The sequence below is a fragment of the Biomphalaria glabrata genome, chromosome 9 (assembly GCF_947242115.1).
Source record: "Biomphalaria glabrata chromosome 9, xgBioGlab47.1, whole genome shotgun sequence".
Taxonomy (NCBI): domain Eukaryota; kingdom Metazoa; phylum Mollusca; class Gastropoda; family Planorbidae; genus Biomphalaria; species Biomphalaria glabrata.
In genome coordinates this window covers 46,278,794-46,304,091 of record NC_074719.1, presented here as the reverse complement: position 1 = coordinate 46,304,091, position 25,298 = coordinate 46,278,794, and the positions used below count along the sequence as shown (strand labels likewise).

Here is a 25,298-nt window from a genome sequence, read left to right as displayed (position 1 = left end):
GGCAAAATCTGTGGACCACATCACAGCTAGGACTGTCACGTGTCTATAAGACGTGGCAACGAGGTATTGGTCTCCGCTGCCTACAGGTGGTGACGTTGCAGGTCAGTGTTCGGGCCTTCTATGGAGATAGGTCTCGGCAATAGAGCTATTAGAGCATGGAACGGGTTGCCTGAGCCAGCCAGGAAAACCAGTGACTTGACAGGTCATGCATGACGCAATCATCCTCTTTTTTGAAATAACGTCTGTATTATATAAGATGAGAGAGTATTATTTTAATGACTTCTTGAAGTGGCAATAAGACCTGCAAACCAACCTAGTTAAAAAAAATTAAAACAATTGTAGATGGGATTAACTTAAAGATGGCTGTCTGATTGTGTGTTGTCTCGCCCCGACACAGGAGCAAGATTAATAATAATAAAAGTGGCAATGTCTTCGAGTCACGAAATTTAAGGGTGAGTGCAGTGTTTCACGTGACCCCAGTTGTGACCTGCATATTTTGTCACATCTAAACGCAGACTATACGTCTTCCGCAAGGGCTTTTCTTGGTGCCTCAAATGTGTGTCCCGCGCTCTTTCAGAGGTTATCTGCTGCCAGAATACTCCAAGACAGACGGAGCAACAAAATACTCTCTGAAAGTCTGTGTGGTACATCGGACACGAGTTTCGTCATGGGCCAAGTGCAGTAAAAAAAAATGCAGGGCACAGAGCTTAAACTTGTTCGTCGCCTCCATTTGATGTCACCAAATTTTGGAAACTATTTTCTTTGAAAACCAAGTCATTAAAAAAAAAAAGGGGGCGGTTGGAGAGGAGAACTTTTAAGAATTTCTCTGATAACACACACAAACACTCTGAATGTCAACAATAATGATTTTAGAATGATAGTTATAGCACCAGATGGTGTTTGTGCTAGGTGTCACGAGAATTGTATTAGAAGTGCAGCAAAATTGAAAGATTTCATGCCAAATTGAGTGATCCAGATGAATCGCCTTTTACGTTTAAGTTCTCTTTTTTTCCAGATTGGGTCTACAGTGCTGCGCAAGCACTTGCCTATATCACGTTACAGAGGAACTAGTTTAGTTAGATAACTTCCTTTACTCTTCACAATCTACAGCTTCTTCTAACGCCAGCGCCATTGGATGTGCTTGGATGAATTCTCAGTGTTACTTCCCTTTGAGCCGTGGCAAAAAAAATGGGTTGTAACTAAAGCCAACTGCAGGGCCGGCTTTAGGCATAAGCAAACTAGGCAGCCGCGGCCACTGACTGATGATGGGCCTCGCACAGGTCTCTAAAACATTTTTTTAAAGAGAAGAAATAGCTCACAACTTGTGCCCACTGTTAGTGTTGAAGTACATAAATTGTGTGTGGCTTATCAGTATAAATCAAAATAATCATTAATTAATTGTTGATCCTTATGGACAAGATAAAATGATAATATTTATCTGAATAAGTTTGTTTTTTTACAAAGACCACTATCTGATTGGAGAGACCTTATTAATAATTTTAAAATCTGTTGCCGAGGTCAAACTAGAGACATAACTTACTAACTGCGATTGGCAGGGGGGGTGGGTGGATGGGGGTGCGCAAAAGGGCATCAAGTGGTGAGTGGTATCAAATTTTCTTAAGTATTTATTAACCTTTTTGCACCTGAAATCTTGACTTATCTGTGTAAAAAGCCTCCGCCCCATAGACAATTCAATTCTTTTCAGTGTGGCTGCTATATACATTTCCCCCACACACACATGAATCTTATCACTGCCCAAAATTCTTCCTAATAGAACCGAACCTCCGACGCTTCATTCTGCAGTATGGGCAGAACTTTCAAAGGGGTTGGCTAGCTGGTAGAACCTGTGGGATGTAATCTTCAGCATCACTTGCATTGGAAAGTTGACAAGTCTGTAACTAGGAATTTAAACATGTCATGGGAAAATTAATTTATTACAGAATATAAATACATGCAGTAAATCATGTTACAATCTCTCAAGAGAAACCAATTATTTCGTATCAACACTATAACACTAGTAGTAGCTAGAACAAAATTGTGACCTACAAAATTTCGTACTTAAAAAATGATGATTTTAAAATATTATAAACCTAAAACCATGATGACTGTAACAAACCTCATAAAATAATTTTTAATAGTAAAAAAAAAAAATCTTCAATGTTAAAAGATGATACCATAAAAAAGAACATTAATATACCTTAAAAAACAAAACAAAAGATAAATGAATTAAAAATGCGCTTGATAATAAATTCTTAAAAAAAAAACAACAGATAAATGGCACTATTTCACACCAGATCTCTTCACAATGACATTCTGATTTGGCTCATTAATATCATACATCCTTAACACAAAATACAACTCTCTGTAAACACACAGCACTTCTGCTCACAACACAGAAATACAATTTATACAAGGAATTTGAGGTAAAACAGACCTAGATCCAACTAGACAGTTCATAAAGCTTAAAACTTACATTCAAATTAAAAAGAAACCCAAATAAAATATGTAATCACAGTGATACACTTACAGCCTCTAATTACATAGTAACTGAATCCTGGCTTTGCTACTAGAAAGTAGCTAAGTGTAAGGTCAGGTGACCTAAGATTTTGAACATTGAGTCTTTCATTGGAAGGCGTCACCTTGGTAGCTATATGGTAATGCATATTTGCAGCACTAAAATGCAAGAAATTTAGGGCATCTCTCAGTAAACCCTGCGACATTATCCAATGGTCGCCTAACAGGAAAACCTTTACATTATCTGCTCTTGGTCTATTTCAAAGACACCATACTGTTAGCTTATAGAGCTGGATTTTATTTACTAAGCTCCTAAAAATAACAATGACCCAGATTTGTATGAAAAAAAAAAAAAAAAAAAACAGATCAAGAGTTTGTAAAATAGGGGTGGTTGAGAGCATCTTCTGCTGTGATTCTAGTGTGAGGATTTGGGTCCAACATTTTGCTGAGCAGGTCATACGGCTCATCGGACATAGCCTTCCATGACTTAACAATTTGCTGAAACTGGCTGCTGGTGCCCAGTTTGACAGACATCTGAGACATTCTCAGCTTAGTACACATTGCCTTGAGGTCCACAGCCTCCACTGGCTCGCTCAAAAGTAAATGTTTACCTGGCAAATACAACAAAACAAAATCATAGAATACATTTATATGCCAGCAGAAGGAGTGAAAAACAACAGAAATGTTTACCATATGATAGTACTGAATGCATGACGCGTAGGACGTAACCATCTTCTTTTTTGAAGTAGCATCAGTATTATATCAGATAAGACCCCTAAAGTCTTAAGACAATGTCATGTTGAAGTAAAGAATGTCACTACAGCTATACTTAAAGTAAGTCATTATACTTGTGTTAAAATCAAATTTTTGAAATTTTAGATCTATAACAAAAGTTTTGATTTATCGCTTAAAATGTTTACATTTCATAAGAATAAAGTTAAACATCGGATTCAATTATTTTATTAGTCATTTCAAAATTGTTCTAAATCAGTGCAATTTTCTTCTTTTCATTGCTGAAACAAAAATGTGTCTCTATTCACCCCTCACCTAAACTATTATTCCAGGCTCACATAGGTCTCACCAGCCACATGAGGAGGCACAAAACCCCAGTGCAAAGCCCTCAGCCCCCTGGATGACAAAAGTGGTCATTATCGAACCATGATGGATGAAATATCTATCTAAACTATTATCTGAAGGACCCTTGCATACAAATTTTAGCATTTCTAATTGCTAGATGGCCCTTGTCAATTTGTTTTTCAAAGTCCAGGGGATTGGTTAGCACAACAACGAACTCTCTTGTAAAGAGCCTCCATTTTCTTATCTAGCCACTGCTTCTGCAATGTTATAGGAGCTTAAGTCGCTTAATGCCAACATTTTTCACAACCAATTTGTATACATTAATTAGTTCAAAATATTAATGAATGAATTTAAATCTTTGTGGGTTAGAGGTACAGCACTTGGCTTCCTAATGGAGGGGTCTCGGGTTTGAATCTCGGTTAAGGCAGTGGGAAGCATGGTCAAGAGGCTAAGTACGCTTGAACTTGGCTTGATAATTATGAGGGGGCTTGAGGTTCGACACCCGACTCTAGCAGAGTTGTGCTTACTGAGCACCTAAAGGCAGCACGCAAATACCTTCTGCCAGATATCCCCACCCCCCCACTGGTCCACAGAGCATGCTATAAGCATGAAAGTAGAGCTATATAAAAGCTAAGGCTGGGATTTTGCATTTAGGGATTATTTAGGATGTTCCTGTAATGGGTACCTGACAAATGGGGAAAGTAAAGGCGGTTAGTATTGTGCTGGCCACATGACATCCTTATTTTTTAACCACGGGTCACAGTAACAGATAAATTTCACATCATCTGCCACATAGGTCGCAAGGTCTGAAAGGGGTATTTTACTTAATATATAAATATATGAATTGTATACTTTAACATATTAATATGTAAATCAATTGTCAAACAAAGATAAGAAAAATAAATAATATGCAAAACTTTTGCAATTAAACGGATCAACTGAAAATGAAATGAGAATACATTAAAGATTACTACAGAAATGTTGTAGAAATGTTTCTTTGATATCAAAGTTTATTGTTGAAATACTGTCACAGTCTCGCTTGACATTGCCTGTTACATGTTTACCTCGGGTCTAGAGGGTGAAAAGCACAAGAAACCTCTGACATAGACAGAGGAAGTAAGAATGACTAAATGGACTTAAGTTAGTAGTAACTTTAGGTCAGTTGAGTAGAGTAGTCACTTGAAGTCAGTAGAGACAGTACACATATTTTTAGTAGTTGCTTTCTGTACTAAGAGCTGAATACATGTTATTGAAGTTTATTGTTACCCGCTGTGATGCGGACGTTATCGGTATTCTAGAGGACCTATAATATAGTATTCTGTAACCCCTGAGATGCGGATGTACATTGGATTATCCTTGTGTAACTACTATGAAAGCAGTATATCGTTATTATTTAATTAAACATCATATTTGTCTGCTAAAGATGGCTGTAACTCCAGGACGCACGAACCCAGCATTCTTCAACATTACACACATTGATAACAAACCTGAAAGTAACTTAATAATTAAAGATTCACTACTAAACAAAGCCTGACCTATACTAGATGCTGCCTGGACGCAGGGCTCTGAACCGAGGACGGAGATGATCTGAGCCAGGTACCCGATATCGTCTTCAGCACGGAAGAATGGGTAGCGAGCAGAGAGGATGGAAAGGAAAATAACTCCAGCTGACCAGATATCTACAGCTGAGGAGTAGAACATTGGAGTGTCCATTAGAGAACATTTTAATATTAAACATGATCAATACAATAAATAGAAGATTAATATGTAAATCAATATAAATAATTTATATAGACCACCCTGGACAACAGTTTTGTCTGCATAAGGCAACATATACAGGTCACAACTGGGTTTGCTTAGTTATGTGAAATAATGAATACATCCTTAATCTTCAGACTTGAAGACAATGTTTATATAAAATATGTATATAATGAATGCCTACATATGCTGGAAATCTGATTAGCAGCAGCAACAAAAGTTCTGTTTTTGTTTACTTTGTTTTAAGAGCATCTAAATTATATTCATTCGTCAAATAAAATGATTGTTGAAATTCATTTTTGTTTTATGGCTATATAAAATAGTGAAACAAAAATGATTTTGCAATGCCAATCATTTTTAGAAACAACAGTCATGTCAAAATTGTCTCTAAAATTGACTAAATCTTAATTAAAATAAACATTATGGAATACTCTGTCAAAATTTTAGAGGTAACTCTTATTGCATCAAAAGAACAGCTACAAGGCTCTGGGGTTTGGTGTCAGTGTGATAATTGTATTTGTAAATAGTATAGTAGGTAGTACTTGATTGAATCTTGGTTGTAAGATATAACCAATTCTAGGATTATTTGTTACAACTCTTGAGACACTGTTATTGCTGTCAGAGGCCTGAGTTTTTAGACTAATAGTAGAAATACTGTATAGCTGTTTATGATAGTTTGTTGTATATTTTATAGTTCAACATATGATGTTACAGTTTATTCTGATCGCTTTTATTAAATATACATCTGTTCTTAATTAATCCCTAACGTTTCTTTGAAATTGTTGAAAGACATACATTTATGTGTCCACGTCAAAGCTCAATCAGGAGTTCACAACAGTCAGTATGGGAACAATCATCACAAATAACAAGAAAATTAATTTCATGAAATGAAGATACAAAAAAACTTGTCTACCTGTTCCTTGTTCTGTGTACTTCATCAAAACTTCAGGAGAACGAAAGCCAGCAGTGCCTGCTCTGGCCGCAACTTGATTTGGTCTGGAAAATAACCAAAAAATACATTTGAAAAAGCTGTATACATTTTTACTCCATGACATATTACTTTGCAGTTTGTCTTTAATTATTAAATAAAGCTGGCTATAGATATGTGAAACACTTTAGGACAAGGATTAGCGCAAAGTTGAAAAACCATTTTGACAACCCTCAGGAGAAAATCATTTCGCAGTTCATATTATCATACTATACATTCAGACATAATAATAATAAAAATAATAATAACAACAATAAGGCTTGTCTTCAAGGCAGAAAAATAATGAGAACTGCAGTATTTCCTGTGGATATGCAGCCACAGCTTCCACCTACATATTTTGTCACTTCAAACGCAAGCATAACCATTGTTCGCCCGTGGTCGGTTAAAATTTTCTTTTCACCGTCTACGTCTGCCCTCGGTAGCAGATTTTCTGTAGTCCGACATAATAAAGCAATGTTTAATAACAAAATGGCCAGAATAACATGCATGGAAATCCTTAATTTAAAAAAAAAATACAGCCAAAATGAAAGAGCATCCAAAGGAGTGATGCAAAAGGACGTAGTATTCTCTTTCAGACCTTGCGATCTATGGGGCAGATGATGTAAAGGTCTCTCTGTTTCTGTGGGCCATAGTTAAAGAGAGTGTCATGTGGCCAGTACAATGACCAACTGTCTTTACTTTTCCCCAACTATGGTCAGGTACCTGGCCACACAGACCACAATCAACAGACACAAAACACAACAGAGTTTGTTACCTGGCCACACAGACCACAGTCTACAGACACAGACAACATAGTTTTTTACCTGGCCACACAGACCACAGTCTACAGACACAGCACAACAGAGTTTGTTACCTGGCCACACAGACAGAACACACTTGAGCTTTTCCGAAACAATCACAAATGTGACTGGAGTCAAAAGATGGATGATCTTTCTTCTTCATCAGTTGATTCTAGACAAAATATAATGAATCCTTTTAATAATAAATTTTTCCTGAAGAAAATTGTTTAGCAATTTGCCAATTATATTATGATTCCAGAATAAGTAGCATTTAACTGTACACAAACATGAAATGCAATGTACATGCATTCAAATAGTGCAGTCCAACATGTCACAAAGAAATATGAAGAAGTTCTTGTTTTATTTAGGTATTTAGTAGTCAAGAAAATCAGTTTTTTGTCTGATTTTTTAAAAATTGTTTACTTGTGTCATCTTCTGATGGTAAAAAGAGAATGTTCTTTAAATTTTTACTATGCTCTGTTTCTAATGATCACCATCAAACTTCACGTGTGTGAGAGACTCTCATACTTTCTTCTAAAGCCCTGGACAAAAATCCTGCAGCTATGTTTAATGCACGTAGGTTACCATATAAATCAAGAGTATGTGGGGGGTGCCATCTTGGTCTTCTCATTTATAAATAGAAAATTATCACTGCAGAAATATTTAGTATTTTAAAGATCACTCCATCCACCCCAGAGGTGCTACAGACCTTGGAGAGCTCTGGGCTGCTTCAGCACATCACTCCATCCACCCCAGTGGTGCTACAGACCTTGGAGAGCTCTGGGCTGCTTCAGCACATCCCTCCATCCACCCCAGTGGTGCTACAGACCTTGGAGAGCTCTGGGCTGCTTCAGCACATCCCTCCATCCACCCCAGTGGTGCTACAGACCTTAGAGAGCTCTGGGCTGCTTCAGCACATCACTCCATCCACCCCAGTGGTGCTACAGACCTTGGAGAGCTCTGGGCTGCTTCAGCACATCCCTCCATCCACCCCAGTGGTGCTACAGACCTTGGAGAGCTCTGGGCTGCTTCAGCACATCCCTCCATCCACCCCAGTGGTGCTACAGACCTTGGAGCGCTCTGGGCTGCTTCAGCACATCACTCCATTCAGATTTTTCTTAGACCTTTTCACCTCCATGCCTGAACTCAAAGTTGTTGTAGATCTGCCTCTACATCATCATTCTATCATATTCAGGATCGCTTGCCTTTTGGTTTTTTGCCGGTAAACAATTTTTGCTCCTCTGTTCTTTCAAGATGACCAGCCCAGCGAAGTCTGTTCTTTTATATGTTATCCGCCCCCATTGGTGGGACTTCAAAATTTGATGCATCAGTTTTTTAGGGATGAAGTTTTGGAATGTTTACAAATCAATGATTGAAACTTAAATGCTACTCTAATGTTTGGACAACTTTAATAAACTTAAAAACAAAATGACTTTCATGTCCCATACAGTTTCTAATTATACCTAAAAAAAAAACCATTGTCTACAAGGGAACAATAATTGTTTCATATGTCATGATTTCCTTGTTTTTAAATTGAGTTTTTCACTTTATCTTCTATCTTAAAAGACCCGGATTTGGATTTTGGACACGTCGGAACTAACTGACTATAAGCCTTTTCCCATTAAGTATCCATCAAAGGAAGTGACTGCCTTGACCTTATAAAATCTCTATAGAAAAAATGTGTACTGTGTATTTGTTTCTTGTTGTGACTTGATCTGTACTGGTGTGTCAAACTGAATTGGTGTCTTGTGTAACTAATATGTTATTATGAACTATTTTTCATTCCTGTGTCATAAAGCCTCCATGATAGAGGCATGTTTTCTTAGTGTTTTACAAGGTAACTACAGTGTGTCATAAAATTTTACAGAGTTAAGTACCTTTACAGCTGTGCTGGGTTTCTTACACTTGTACACATTGGCACGACTGCAAGACGGATCGAACTTTGATGGCGAGAGAGCCACTCGGATGGTCGAGTCTGATGGTGGGGCTCCAGCGGTAGGTAGCGTCTTGCGGAGTTTGTCGGCATCCCTGTCTATCAACATTGGGCCAGAGGCCAAGCCAAAGTCCACTAGGGCATATCTACAAACAACATAAAGGAAAGAAGTCACAACGTTTCTTCTTTCTAAAATATAAACGATTTTTGTTCTCCTCTATTCCTCTGAGAATTGGTGAGAAGTAACTTAAGGTCTGAAAATAATCCACCCTCCCTCTGGATAACTCAGGAAACAAGATAAGATGAAAGCCCGAAGCATTTAAAGGCCCCAATGAGCCAGGCCAAACTCTTGTGCCATTAGTCCAGAATAAGTTCCAACTTTTGGATAAAAACTTGTGAAAAAACTATCCAACAATATGACAAAGCCTGTGTCATGTCAAACACAAAATACACAGCTGATGAACAGAGTGCCAAGCCAGATACTCCAATGACTAAAACTTAGCAGATTAGAAAGTATGACTCTATTCATGTAGCATCTGAATACACAGGACTTCTAGTTTGCGATATATAGCAAAGAAAGAAATTTGAATTTGTGAATTTGTGGATCTGGCTTTCTCAATGCAACAATTTCTTTCCAAACTACACTTTTGTAAATAGTTTGAATAGGTTGACCTTCAATTTCATTTTGTTACATTTTCTGTTGCAACTAATTAAAAGTTTGAAAGTTCTTTTATTAACAAGTCTAGTCTCTAAGTGTCTTCTTTACGAAACTACAGCACATTTACACCAGGAATAGATTACAGGCTATTATGTGCATATCCAGACACAGGGCTGAAGTCACCAAGGCAGAAGCAAAACAGTTTGAAATAACAGACACAGGGCTGAAGTCACCAAGGCAGAAGCAAAACAGTTTGAAATATCAGACACAGGGCTGAAGTCACCAAGGCAGAAGCAAAACAATTTGAAATAACAGACACAGGGCTGAAGTCACCAAGGCAGAAGCAAAACAGTTTGAAATAACAGACACAGGGCTGAAGTCACCAAGGCAGAAGCAAAACAGTTTGAAATATCAGACACAGGGCTGAAGTCACCAAGGCAGAAGCAAAACAGTTTGTCATATCAGACACAGGGCTGAAGTCACCAAGGCAGAAGCAAAACAGTTTGAAATAACAGACACAGGGCTGAAGTCACCAAGGCAGAAGCAAAACAGTTTGAAATATCAGACACAGGGGTGAAGTCACCAAGGCAGAAGCAAAACAGTTTGTCATATCAGACACAGGGCTGAAGTCACCAAGGCAGAAGCAAAACAGTTTGAAATAACAGACACAGGGCTGAAGTCACCAAGGCAGAAGCAAAACAGTTTGAAATATCAGACACAGGGCTGAAGTCACCAAGGCAGAAGCAAAACAGTTTGTCATATCAGACACAGGGCTGAAGTCACCAAGGCAGAAGCAAAACAGTTTGAAATAACAGACACAGGGCTGAAGTCACCAAGGCAGAAGCAAAACAGTTTGAAATATCAGACACAGGGCTGAAGTCACCAAGGCAGAAGCAAAACAGTTTGAAATATCAGACACAGGGCTGAAGTCACCAAGGCAGAAGCAAAACAGTTTGAAATATCAGACACAGGGCTGAAGTCCCCAAGGCAGAAGCAAAACAGTTTGAAATAACAGACACAGGGCCGAGGTCACCAAGGCAGAAGCAAAACAGTTTGAAATAACAGACACAGGGCCGAGGTCACCAAGGGAGAAGCAAAACAGTTTGAAATAACAGACACAGGGCCGAGGTCACCAAGGCAGAAGCAAAACAGTTTGAAATAACAGACACAGGGCCGAAGTCACCAAGGCAGAAGCAAAACAGTTTGAAATAACAGACACAGGGCCGAAGTCACCAAGGCAGAAGCAAAACAATTTGCCATAACAGACACAGAAGAGACTGATACTGTAACAATGATACTGGCCCAACTAAAGGGAGCTGCTTAGAACTGATATGAATTACCCAAAAGGTGTGATAACATATTATACTTCTTTTGTAAACATGAAATAGGGGCGATAAATAAACCCAGTAAGTAAAACAGGCATCATTTTTTAATATAGAAAATTCTTTGTTTTTACCTTTTTTGCTGTCTGTTGTACAGGAAATTGGATGGTTTAATGTCACGGTGAATGATGTTAAACTGATGAACCCGCCGCAACGCTATAAGTAAATTTTTCATGTACTCCCTCGCCTCATCGACACCAAAACTGTAGAGATAGTCCTGAAGGATAAAAATAAAACTTCAGCTGCATCAACAACGTAAATGTATCTCAAAATTGACAATGGTAAGGACATTAAAAGGTTCAAAAGCATTAATTTTATTACTTTATAAAGTCATTAAGTACTAGACAAAGGTTATCTAATCAATATGATTTTAACCAAAAAAATGAGGAACATTTTTCTAATATTTTAACATGCAAATGATGCAATTTATATAGTTCTAAGTTTTTGCTTTGTTTAAAAGAAAGCAACTGATGCATCATTAAATAAAATTTATCATGATAAATTTTTTTGAATCATCAAACTCTGAAAACTTTTACACGTGATATTGGCTTGTAATCTCACAGCTGAATTTAGCAGTTTATAAATTTTAAGCATGCGTTTGTTAGAATGATGGAAACTAGTTTTGTACAATCACAGCTAGGTGGCATGACTAAAGCCAGATACTATGGTCCATAGTCAGGTTGTATGTGCTACAAGTCACATCCAGATCATAAAAACTATCTTAACCTTTAACAACAATGGCATATTGAATTGAAATGTAAATGACTCTTTAACATATGAATCTCATTATGTGTGTTACATTGTTTGAAGAAATGTTTAAACAATAAAAACTGAAGTATAAAACAGCTTCAAACGTGTCAGATATAGCATCAATAGTTAGGTAATAATTTTGTTAAAAAGACTTTTCTATAGTATACATATATAGTATATATGTAGGACGTAATCATCCTCTTTTTTGAAGTAACGTTTGTATTATAGAAGATAAGATAAGAAGATAAGGTATATTTATCTTCATGCTAAAAGCATTGTCAGCGCCTTATGGTCCAATCTCTTTTGTAGACATGTGGGGGGAGGGGGTATCTGCGAGAAGCAAACACAACTCAGTTTGAGACAGGATTCAAACCCGAGCCCCCCTAGCAGCTGGCCAAACAGTTTATGCCACTCATACCTCCCATGCCCATGTAGCTACATAAAAGTTCTACACCTATCCTTAATCTTCAGACTTAAAAAAAAACCAACATAACCCTAATTCCATCTTTTAGAGACAGACTTGCTTGCAAGTTTAGTCATTGTAAATAATGGATTGATTCATCCTAGAATTAAATCCAAATCACATTACATAGTGATGAAGGATTAAAGACTACACCAACACAATACAATAAAAGCTAGACCCTGCCAGTTTGGACAACAGAAAATAGGACATGCATTCAAATCAAGCTAATGAAACTGACCTGAAATTTATCATGCAGAAATATGGGCATGACAAACACCACATGGTCTCTGTGCCTCAGACACAGTTTAATATCTATAACATTATCACATCCACTGAAAGAGAGAACAGTAATCAGTGAACAGAACAATGAAGTCAATGACTAAAACTAAAGCAACGCCATAGACATATATTAAATCTAGACTGGAAACCGAAAATAAATTCTTATCCGCGACTGATCGATTCACAGACCTATACATATATAGATTTTTATGTACGTAAACTCTTTTTTCAGGCTCTAGGGGGAGTTGCCCCAATCAATCTTTTCTGTCTTAGAAAAGTAATAATCTTTAGTTTTCAAAATTTAGAAATAATGCAAAATCATTTCTCGGATATTCACGCAAATATATGAAACAAAGCCATTTCCTGTTTGTTTCCATTGAGATAAAGTTTAAAAAATCCTAGATCAAAATAATTCATGTTGATTTAAATCATCTTATGTACATTTAAATAGATTGATTACCTAGATCTTTCTAGATTATGTATCTAAAAATTGCAAAATAATAATTATGAGACGAGAGTACTCTTATTTTTGAAGTTTAATTACTAGATCTAGATCTAAATTATATGTTACGTAGGTTAGGATTGAAAAAAAAACAACTTTACATCTTTTAACTACTAAACTACTAAAAAATCTCCATGTCCAGTCTAGAGTAGTATATATATATATATAGTCTATGAGCAATGCATAGTCAACAAACAGAACAGTCCAAGCAGTTTAAAATGTCTCAGTATACTATTACACTTTAAAAGTTGATTGAGTAGTAGTACAGACTAAAACTACTTAAATCTTTTTATTGAAGCACCAACTTTAATTTTATGTTTCACAAACAGCCAATGAACACAACAGTAAATATTGGCTAGAGCAGTAGATGAACAGTAAATATTGGCTAGAGCAGTAGATGAACAGTAAATATTGGCTAGAGCAGTAGATGAACAGTAAATATTGGCTACAACAGAAGATGAACAGTAAATATTGGCTAGAGCAGTAGATGAACAGTAAATATTGGCTAGAGCAGTAGATGAACAGTAAATATTGGCTAGATCAGAAGATGAACAGTAAATATTGGCTAGAGCAGTAGATGAACAGTAAATATTGGCTAGATCAGAAGATGAACAGTAAATATTGGCTAGAGCAGTAGATGAACAGTAAATATTGGCTAGAGAAGTAGATGAACAGTAAATATTGGCTAGAGCAGTAGATGAACAGTAAATATTGGCTAGAGCAGTAGATGAACAGTAAATATTGGCTAGAGCAGTAGATGAACAGTAAATATTGGCTAGAACAGTAGATGAACAGTAAATATTGGCTAGAACAGTAGATGAACAGTAAATATTGGCTAGAGCAGTAGACAAACAGTAAATATTGGCTAGAGCAGTAGATGAACAGTAAATATTGGCTAGAGCAGTAGATGAACAGTAAATATTGGCTAGAGCAGTAGATGAACAGTAAATATTGGCTAGAACAGTAGATGAACAGTAAATATTGGCTAGAGCAGTAGATGAACAGTAAATATTGGCTAGAACAGTAGATGAACAGTAAATATTGGCTAGAGCAGTAGATGAACAGTAAATATTGGCTAGAGCAGTAGATGAACAGTAAATATTGGCTAGAGAAGTAGATGAACAGTAAATATTGGCTAGAGCAGTAGATGAACAGTAAATATTGGCTAGAGCAGTAGATGAACAGTAAATATTGGCTAGAGAAGTAGATGAACAGTAAATATTGGCTAGAACAGTAGATGAACAGTAAATATTGGCTAGATCAGAAGATGAACAGTAAATATTGGCTAGAGAAGTAGATGAACAGTAAATATTGGCTAGAACAGTAAATATTGGCTAGATCAGAAGATGAACAGTAAATATTGGCTAGAGAAGTAGATGAACAGTAAATATTGGCTAGAACAGTAGATGAACAGTAAATATTGGCTAGAACAGTAGATGAACAGTAAATATTGGCTAGAACAGTAGATGAACAGTAAATATTGGCTAGAGCAGTAGATGAACAGTAAATATTGGCTAGAACAGTAGACGAACAGTAAATATTGCAGTCAATGGTATAGAATCAATAGAGCAGATGACATTAAGTTCTTCTGTTTTTTTATGGCCAACAGTTAACAATGAACGATGGTGGTTGATTGATTGATTTGTTGATTTGAGGCACATCGGCACAATTTAGGCCATGTCGTGCCTGCAGTCCCTTAAGGACCACTCTCTCTCTAAACAGCAAGGGCCAGATTCTATACAGTCATATAATTAAAATTAAGGTCTATTCACAGTTAAAATAAAAATAGTAAGGGTAGTAAAAATTTAAATATTTGGTAAAAATCTAATGTAAATAGTGCATGTTCACAAATTCAGAAATCAGATCTTCGTAGATAGCCCCACTTCCCGAATAAAGCCCAGTACCTTCCCAGGGTCGACATTATTAAATAGTGTTTTTAGATTAGTGGCTCTAAAATGTTTCGCCCTGACATCCTGGTATCTGGGGCAATCAACGAGGATATGTTCCACGGTGAGGCGAGAGTCACAGTACTCGCAAAGTGGGGGCTCCTCTCTCTTCAGTACAAAAGAGTGCGTGATGTAGGTGTGGCCAATCCTAAGTCTGGACATGGTTGTGCTACCACGCCTTGTCAGACCCTTAGATGTGGGCCGCCACCTGACATCCGCCACAATCTGCCTAAGTTTACTGTGAGTCTCAGCCTCCCATCGGTTCTGCCACTCTCGATAGGTGGCAGAGGCAATACTTTGTCTCAGGTCCGAGTAGGGAATTTGGGTTCCTGACACCGCATGATTTAGGGCTCTCTTTGCTTCTCTGTCTGCGGCTTCGTTTCCCTCAATGCCAACATGGGATGGGACCCAGATGAAGGTGACATCCCTACGGTCGGCTGTTATTAGGTCCAACAGCTTCAGGCTCTTATGTACCAATGGGATGTCAGTCTTCATCCGCCCCAAAGCTTGCAATGCAGATTTGGAGTCGGAGCAGATTATAAATTTACTCCTTTCTGATGCTTTTACGGCCATAAGTGCAAGCAATATTGCGTGCAATTCGGCCGTAAAGATGGAGCAGCCATCGGGGAGTCTACGGGAGATTGTTTTGTTCCGAAAGGAGCAGGCACACGCGACCTTTCCCTCCATTTTGGATCCGTCTGTGTAGATGGTGCCACAATCTCCGTAGCTCTCCTGCAGTTCCCTAAAGTGGACTTGTAGTATGCTTGGGTCTGTATTTTCTTTTTTGAAATTAAGGAGGGATAAATTTAATTTAGGTTTATTCATTAGCCAAGGAGGATTCTGAGGGGTTTCTATTTTAGAGATTTGGTCAATGGGTGGGGTTAAATTTTGGATGGGTTCTCTCATTCGAAGGCCCAACGGCTGTATGACGTTAGGCCTTCGATTGTATAATTCTACCTCTGTGGGGTTAAATATGGAGTCAAAAGCAGGGTTTGTGGGGTTGGATTTTAGCTTGACTATATACTGCATTGCAAGCTTTTTCATTCTTATATCCATGGGGAGTTCTCCAGCCTCCACATGGAGACTTGGGATAGGTGATGTACGAAACGCGCCGAGACAGAGACGCAAAGCAGCATTTTGTATTGGTTCCAGTATTTTTAGGTACGACTTCCTTGCTGCTCCATATATTATGGATCCGTAGTCTAGCTTGGATCGAATTAGACTCCGATAGAGCAGCAGCAAGGTATCTCTGTCAGCTCCCCAGTCCGTATGGCTGAGTACTCTTAGTATGTTTAATGACTTTTGGCATTTCTTCTTAAGTTCCTTAATGTGGGGGAGAAAATTAAATTTGGAATCTAAGGTGAGGCCTAAAAATTTTGTAGTTTTCACGACAGGGATCTTCTTTTTGTGTATAAATAGTTCAGGGTCTGGGTGGAGCCCCCTTAGATTACAAAAATGCATACTAACTGTTTTGGAGTCAGAGAATTTGAAACCATTATAGTTTGCCCAGCCCTGTATTTTGTTTAAACATAACTGTAATTTCCTTTCTAAGGTGTTCATGTTTTTCCCATAAGTAAGAATGACAAAGTCATCAACATACAAAGAGCACTCTATGCCAGGGGACAGCGCATTTATGATGCTATTTATTTTAATGTTGAACAGGGTGACTGACAGAATGCTGCCCTGGGGTACACCCATTTCCTGGTCATGGGTGTCAGAAGCGGAGTTGCCCACTCGGACCTGAAATTTTCGATCTTTCAGGAATTCCTCCACAAAACGGGGGAGGTGTCCCTTAAGCCCCATAAGCGCCAGGTCACGTAGAATGCCATGTTTCCAGGTTGTGTCATAGGCCTTTTCTATGTCGAAGAATACAGCTACTAGATGTTCTCTTCTGAGTAATGCATTTCTAATATAAGCTTCCAGCCTTACCAGGTGGTCAGTTGTTGTCCGCCCCTGCCGGAATCCGCACTGGTAGTTTGAGATCACTTTATTCCTTTCCAGGTACCAGACCAGCCTACTGTTAATCATTCTTTCCATGGTTTTGCAGATGCAGCTTGTTAGTGCTATTGGTCGATAGTTAGCTGGGTCAGAGCCGTCTCTTCCCGGTTTAGGTATCGGTATAACTGTGGCTTTCCTCCAGCTGTTTGGGAAAGCGCCTGTTTGCCACACACAGTTATAGACCCCTAGTAGGACTGCCAATGAGGGTTCGGGAAGGTGCTTGAGGAACTGGTAATGGATTTCGTCTTCTCCAGGCGCTGTGTCATGTGACTTGTCCAGCGATTCCCTCAGTTCCTCAAGCGAGAACGGTTTGTTGTAGTCTTCATTGTTCTCTGACCTGAAATCAATGGGGTGTCTTTCCTCCCTGGTTTTGACTTTTTGGAACTCTGGCGTGTAGTGTGCAGTGGATGATTTTTCTGCTATTGAGGATGCAAGGCAGTCAGCTATTTCTCTGGGGGACGTGACAGTTCGTCCTTGGTTTTTCAAATGCCCTATTGCATTTGATTCTTTCCCTTTGATTCGCCTTACTGCCTTCCAAACCGCTCTAGCAGAAGTTTTGGCATCCAGACTGCCGACAAAACTTCTCCAGGAATTCCTTTTGGCTGACCGTATGGTTTGTCTAGCCTTTGCTCTAGCTATCCTGAATAGCTTTAGGTTTTCCTGGGAAGGATTCTTTGTAAATGCAGCCAGTCGTTTTTTCCTATCACCAATAGCACTTTTGCAAGCTGTATCAAACCATGGTTTGCTAGGCCGTTTTGGATTTGCAGAGGTTAGGGGTACAACTTTCCTGGCTATACTTAGTAGCTTGCTAGCAAAGGTATCAGCTGGGTTCTGTTCATGGAGGATATTTTCTGTGATATCCTCAGAGCATCTTTTTTGGAATTGTTCCCAATCGGCCTTATTCAGTTTCCACCGCTGAGGTCGTCCCAATGAAGGGAGATTGTTAGTAATGATGATTGGGAAGTGATCACTTCCCCGTAGATCATTGCTAACTGACCATTTAAAATCGTCCAGAAGTCCGGGGACGCATACGGTGAGGTCAATGCATGTGAATGATCCAGTTCCTGGGTGCAAGTAGGTCGGTGATGCATCATTAAGTATGCATAAATCATGTTGGAGGAAGATATCCTCCAGCATACGACCTCTTGTGTCGGTATTGTTGGATCCCCACATGGTGTTATGGGCATTGAAATCCCCAAGGATTAAATAAGGCCGGGGGAGTTGTTTCAATAGGTCCTCCATGTCTGTTCGGTTTACTGGAGCGCCTGGTGGTAGATACAGGCTGCAGCAAGTGATAACCTTGTGAAGGGTTATCCTAGCTGCTACGGCCTGTAGTGTGGTCTGTAGTTCTACCCTCTCATGGGGGATGCTATCCTTCACAAGGATACAGACTCCACCTGATGCTCTCTCTGCATCCTCAACATTCTTGGTGTAAGCACGGTAGCTTCGGAAGCTGATGCAATCTTTTAGAAATGTTTCCTGTAAGCAGACAGCTACAGGAGTCTCAGAGTCCATCAGTAGCTGCATTTCCTCGTAATTGGCCTTGAGGCCTCTACAATTCCACTGTACAATTCTGGAATCCATGGCTTATTCTAGATGACCTACTTGGAGCTATTTGGCCTTGGGAGGCCCCCGGAGGGGTTTTCCTTTATTCCAGTGACCTTGGTATTTTTATTCTTGGGTTTGGATGGAGAGGAGGACAACCCCCTTTTGGGGGAAGTCTTTCTCTCTGGAGAGGGGAGATCCCTCTGGTTAGAGCGGAGGTTATTTCCTCCTCTCTCACCTCGGGCATCCTCTCCGCTTTGATTTCTCCCCTTAGGGAGTTGGTCAACCTCTAACTCAGTAGAGGTTGGGGTGTCTGGCTGGGTTCTCTGAGGAGAACCTGTGTCAGACATGATGTCTCCGGGTTCTCCCGGAGTATTGGTTTTGACATGCTGCTCAGTCTCCATGCTCTCATCAGCGAGCACAGAGAACCTGTTCTTTAGCATGACAACAGGGCTTTCTTGTTTCTTCAGAGGTGTGTTCTTTGGCGGTGTTTTCTTCTGAGTTGGGGGAGGAGGAGGGGGTGGTGGGGTCAATGTGTCCGTCTGTGTGGCTATGGATCTTCCTTTCTTAGCAACAGCCTGGGCGTAGGTCTTTGTCAAGCCGAATTGGCCCTTGGGTAGGGCCAGTACAGCCGATTTCGCCTGGCTAAAGGTACATCCGTTTCTTGCCTTGTACTCCTGCACGGCAACCTCCTGTTTCCACACAGGGCAGTCCTTGGAGTAGGCTGAGTGGCCAGCTTGACAGTTTGGGCATTTGAACTGGGCTGTGCAGCCCTTGTCCTCATGACCCTCTCCAGCACATCTGGCACACACAGTGTTCCTCTTGCAGACTGCCGCGCCGTGTCCATAACCCTGGCACTTGAAGCACCTCATGGGGTTAGGTATGTAGGGCCTCACTGGAACTCGTAGGTATCCTGCCTTCACATACTCTGGCGGTGTCCTAGTTCCGAATGTGAGGATAATAGTGGCGGTTTTGACCTCCTCACCCTCCCTGCGCCTGGTAATGCGCCGGGCATGGGTGACTCCTTCAATGCCCTCCACTATTTCCTTCTCGGAACATTCCAGTAGGTCCCTAGAGCTGATTACACCTCTGCTGGTGTTCAGACTCTTGTGTGGCATGACTTCCACTTGGAGATCACAGAGTCTTCTGCATCTTAAAAGCCCATCAGAGTGTGTCTTGCTGTCTACTTCTACAAGGAGTTCCATTGTTTTGTGTAGCTTAGACACACTCTTGGGCTCTCCCACTACTGACTTGAGTCCCTTATAGATAATAAAAGGGCTCAACTTGGTCAGGCTTTTTCCCTCCTCTGTGCATCTAACCACCAGAAATGATGGCCAGGTGGCACAGCCTTTTGGGACCTCCTCCTTTTTATCGTCAATTCGTCGTTTCTTGCCCAGACACAGGTCTGGGGCAAGTAGTTTTGTGTGTGTTTTTTTGTCCATATATATTTTGGTTAATTCGGCACCTGTGCTCCCCACCCGCCATCGAGTCCAACAAGGGGACGGGCCATTCGGATGTCCAGAATGAGCCCGCCAGGGCTACACAGGTGCTATACTCAGTCAGCTGCTACATCGGACATGTGTCCGATACAGCAGCTCCCTGATTGACCCTCCAGCCACCGCCCTCCAGCATAGGTCGACGACCTATGCTGGTAGCTCGGCATGACCAGCCGGTTGACCCAGAGCGGGCCATCTGGGTCTCAGGTCTAGGGGAACTTGGAGCCAAAGTATTGTGTTGTTGTGGCTTATCCTCAGATAGCCACCACTCAAACACCAGGATCTCTTTATCCCCCCTTACCCGTCGCAGTCCACGGCAAACGGACTGGTCTAGGACGTAGTGAGAATTTAAAGTTAAGGAGACAGTGTGATGATCAATGAAGGCAGACTTAGGAAAAGAGGAGGCAGACACAATGATAGAAAAGAAGTAGGGCACTTTTGAGCTCCAAAAGTGCTAAGGAAAGAGGAGCGCAGTTTAACGTCATGTCTCGGGACGAAACGATGGTGGTATGTTATCCCATATCAGCAGAGAGCCAGATAGAGAGCAATGCTATTCAGTTCACAACTATAAAGAAACACTTACCCAATTTTGAGTAAACAGTTCAGTTCATTCTGAATGCGTGAAGGGTGCGTGGTTGGTATGATGTGTTTCAAAGCAAACATTTCTTTCACTTCGGGGTAGTGCTTGAGCTGGGCCAGATAAACACAACTAAAGGCACCTGCGTAGCACAAGTGTAGAGTTACGACAATTTAAAGGACAATATATGCATAATATAACTGAAAGACCACAAATTAGTAATTAAACGACACTATTTGTATGATGACATAAATGTATTCATATAAGACCCAATGAATATGTGTATATGTTTATTACAGAATGGGTACATAACAAAGTAGTTCATGTGTACATTACTTATCATACTATATATGTGTACATTACTTATCATACTATATATAGTTCATGTGTACATTACTTATCATTCTCTATAGTGTTAGAACAGTATCATGGAAAATAAAGAAACTATATATTATACACAAAAATCATAATAAGACCAGAAGCCATGTATGCAAGTAAGACCTAGACACTGATAAAACCAACAGAAAATCTGCAACATACTTAGGAACGGAAAATTCTTAGACAAAAATCTTTGGTGCTTTACAAGAAGAAACTGGGTGCAGGATATGCACTAACCATGAGATATGCACATTATATGAAGCGCCACCTAAAGTGACGTAAATAAAGAACAGACTTCAATGGGCACGTCACCTTGAAAGAAAAACAGAGAAAGAGAGGAGCGAAAATAGGATACCATCAAAAACGAAAAGAATGGCCACGAATATGATAGAATGAGGATGTAAAGGCTACTTAGAGTCAGGGCATGGAGAGGAAAAGCTTAAGAGTGATCTGAATGGAAGGATGTGTTGAATCAGACCAGGGCCCTCTGTGGGCTGTAGCACCACTGGGATACATGATGTAAATAACAGATGTTTAAAAAAACCCAACTCTTTTGTAATTGAAAAAAAAACAACCTAAAATGCAGTTCACACACCTTCCCCTATTTTACATGTGATACTGAAATGGTTGGCTAATTCTGGAACGGCTTGGTACAGGACATTGATGGCATCGTTAGCAGGAGCTGAAAAGAGAAACAATAGGTTTATAAAAAATCTTCCATTTGTACGTCCAAGTTGATGTTAGTCTACAGCAATGACCAAAGTCTCACTAAACTGAATTGACTGCACTAGGAATGCTTTCTACAAAAAAAAACTGTTTGGTACAAACGTTTCATCTGTAGCACCCTACACATCAATTCTCAGCAAGACCTGTACAAAAAACTACTATTGATCTCTCGCTGGCTGTCACATTTAGATCCCAAAAACTACTATTGATCTCTCGCTGGCTGTCACATTTAGATCCCAAAAACTACTATTGATCTCTCGCTGGCATCTCCTTTTCAAGTCTTGCAATTTCAAATTTCTGAGCCTTAGGTGAATGAGAGTCATGTGATCAGCAGAATGCCCAACTGACCTTTTCTCAAACTAATGTCAGTTACACCCATTAAACACAGATGGATGAACTGAGGGATTTGTTAAAGATCATAATGTCCAAAGTCCCATTCCACGCATGGATTCAAACTCTTGACCCGTTTGGTTTTGAACCTGAGTGCTATACCATCATGCCATTTTACATAACAAAATACACCACCTTTGTAAGTCAACCCTTAATAAAAATCAAATGTAAAAAAAAAACATTGTGGTTAACAAATTAGAGAAAATTCTTGTTCCTTGGTTATCAAAGGTTATAGGTAATCTGGTTGGAATGACAAATTTCTTGTGATAGTTGTAATGACCTCCTTCAGTTGGGAAGCAGCTTTGGATCATCTCATGGAAACGAGATGAATGCCTAGCCATTAGCTATAGTCGCAGCTGATCTATCCAAAGAAACGCAAGTACTGATGCAGTTTGGGTTCAGCTAACCCCAAATTGTGATAGTTATCCAATACTTAAATGACAGGAAAGTTTAATATCTGCTACATCACCTGTGTAGAAAGGAATGATAAAGCTGTAAAGACTAACTAAACTTACCACAGTTTGTTGATTTGGGCATACATCTAGTGGTCAGTTCGTCTTCATCTGAAAAGCTTGAGTCACCATCAGTTACTGATATGACAACTTCCTCATGGATAATTCTTTCATTCTCTGCCAAAGTCTCATTTTCTTTTTCGTTCTTAACGAGTTCCTCTGTGAGAGACTTGTCAACATCCATTTATTCCTTTCGTAATGTTTAAAAAACAGTGTAAATTAGTTAATTATTTTATTTAAGTTACAATATTCCAAATATCGATATATCTAGTTCTAGATATAGTTAGACTAGACAGATCTAGAATGTAGATATCCTATCTGATCTATTAGATCTCTACTAGGTCTATTAAGTCTATATAGATCTAGAATAATCTAGATTTCTATAAGTCTAGATCTAAATCTACTTATCTCGACAAGACTAGAATCTAGACTCTAGATGAGTAGATCTATTAATCTAGACTAGTGAGACTACTACAGTACTAGATATCTACAGTCTGACTACAGTACAGGCACACTCACAGTTGTCACTCTGTCAACTCTAGACTCAAAGTCTTTTGTGTTAACTGTCACTTAGACACTTTTTACTGTGTGTGTTAAAGTTTTTTTGGCACATACATCAGCACACTTTAGGCCAGTGCCTTTAGGCCATATCGCCTCGATTTGTATAGAGGTTCGATCGGTTCACTTATTATTGCTAAAACTTTTTTATTTGAATGTTTACCAAATTACTGCTTAAAATTGCTACTGCATATGCACATTTTTTCTTCACTTCCGACACATAATATTTCCTTTTTCTTGTAAAGGCTAAGTTCATGATGAGGTCAAACTCTAGAGGTGTGGAATTATTTTTTTTTTTGTTACCCGGTAGTGAAGGAAATGGGTAATGGGCTTAAGGCTATTTTAAAATCTAATGGCTCATCAGCTAAAAAGAGACTAGATATAATATAGATTTGAAGTTGTGGAGCGTGGGAAAGGTGGCAATGGATGGTGTTCTTGTGCTGGAGTAAAAAGAAAATGACTTCATAGTGTCAATAGTGAAAGTTAAAGATTAAAACATGTTTTAGATATATTTTCTTAGATCTGCTCGAGCCTTCCATCAACCGATCGAGCTTACTAACTGGGGGAAAATCTGATCGAGGAAAAGTAGGCTTGGCGATACCCAGCCTACACCTCTTTGACCTCATTTATATTTTAACTAAGCCTAGTGAAGTGATACACTAAATCAGGTTTATTTTTATAGACAAAAGGACGAGGAATTCAGAGATACCATAAGTTTTTTCATAGATATAGGTCAAACCGTTATGGTGCTTAAAAAATCAAAACGTGAAAATAGCTGCCGGCGGGCTTAATCAAGTTAATGCGAACGAACGTCGCACTTTACTAAAGATAATAGACTATAGATCTAGATCTAAAATTAGAGATCTAGATTCTATCTATAAGTATAAGTTACTGTGAAGACTAGTCTAGTCACTAGTCACGACTAGTGCTGTCACTGTTACTAGATTAGTATAAATATAATACTACTGTCACTGTTACTCACTCAACTCACTGTCTGTAGACTGTAGAGAACTAGATCTAGTCTCTAGAAATCTAGAGTTAGTCACTGAGATTGAGTGTACTCAAATTGAGTTATAGATGTAGACTGTAGACTAGAGTTCACTAGTCTAGAGTGACTAAGAGTCTAGTACTGTACTGTACTTGTACTGACTGTAGTGTAGTGAACAGTATTGTCGGCAGTACTGTACTGACAGTAGTGACTAAGTGATAAGAAGTGTAGTGTACTCAAGTGTACTGTAAATTGAATAACTGTTGTCTGGTGAGTATCACAGTGAGTCTGGTGACTGTGGTGTACTCGAGACGACTCAGTCTCAGGCCGAGTCAAACTCAAACTAAATAAAATTGAAACTTCAGTCTTGACAAAGAGTCAAACTAATGAAACCTGTGTCAAAGACAAAAGTTTGAGCAGCGTCTAAGAATAGATGTAAAAGATAGACATAGATTTACTTGGATTCATTTAGATCTAGATCGCTAAAGTTTGGTGAATTTGGTCTACTTCATTCTTCCCTCCTTACTCCATTGAAAGCACTAATCCTTATAAATTAAAATTTATTGTTTACTTTGTTGCTGCCAAGACTTGTGATTTGCCGAAATATCTTGATACTAAGCTCTATATCATGATCTAATCTGATTTTACTGGAACTATCGGAAGTATGACCACAGAGCGTTTGATGTTTAAAGTAATGATAATTAATCAAACTTATGCTTAGCCGGCCCTGGTATCATTTTTAACATCTCAACTACTTTTTTTTAAATGTGAAAATGATGGGTTTCCAAATCTCTGTTTATTTACTTGTATTAAGACAGTTTCCTCTATATGATTTACGTAATAATATAAATATTTTTGTTTTGTTTTAAAATTTTCAAACATTCCTTTAGAAATTAATACTATTACATCTTGTCCAAACCTCCTGCAGGATGGCAGTTGATTGCAACGGACTAGGTTCAAACTTAAAACTATTTTAATGAAACATAACACACGAATAGGCAGCCATCCAACTGAGATTAAAATTGAGATATTTATTTACACATAATTTCTAAAACACAGTTTACTATATATATCTAAGATATTAAACTAAATAGATCTAGA

The 25,298-nt window shown here is 39.0% G+C and overlaps 1 protein-coding gene across 1 annotated transcript; it reads right to left on the bottom strand.

Moving 5' to 3' along the window:
* Nucleotides 1–1,905: 1,905 nt before the first annotated feature.
* LOC106071904 (cell division cycle 7-related protein kinase-like) lies at nt 1,906–24,761 on the bottom strand. Its single transcript, XM_056040781.1, has 11 exons — nt 24,656–24,761; nt 22,655–22,841; nt 21,619–21,705; nt 20,652–20,787; nt 12,541–12,634; nt 11,164–11,306; nt 8,994–9,195; nt 7,191–7,288; nt 6,263–6,345; nt 5,127–5,276; nt 1,906–3,125 (listed from the first exon to the last, which is right to left on the bottom strand). The coding sequence occupies exons 2-11, from the start codon at nt 22,833–22,835 to the stop codon at nt 2,881–2,883; spliced, it is 1,419 nt and encodes a 472-aa protein (XP_055896756.1). The 5' UTR covers nt 22,836–22,841; nt 24,656–24,761; the 3' UTR covers nt 1,906–2,880.
* Nucleotides 24,762–25,298: the final 537 nt, after the last annotated feature.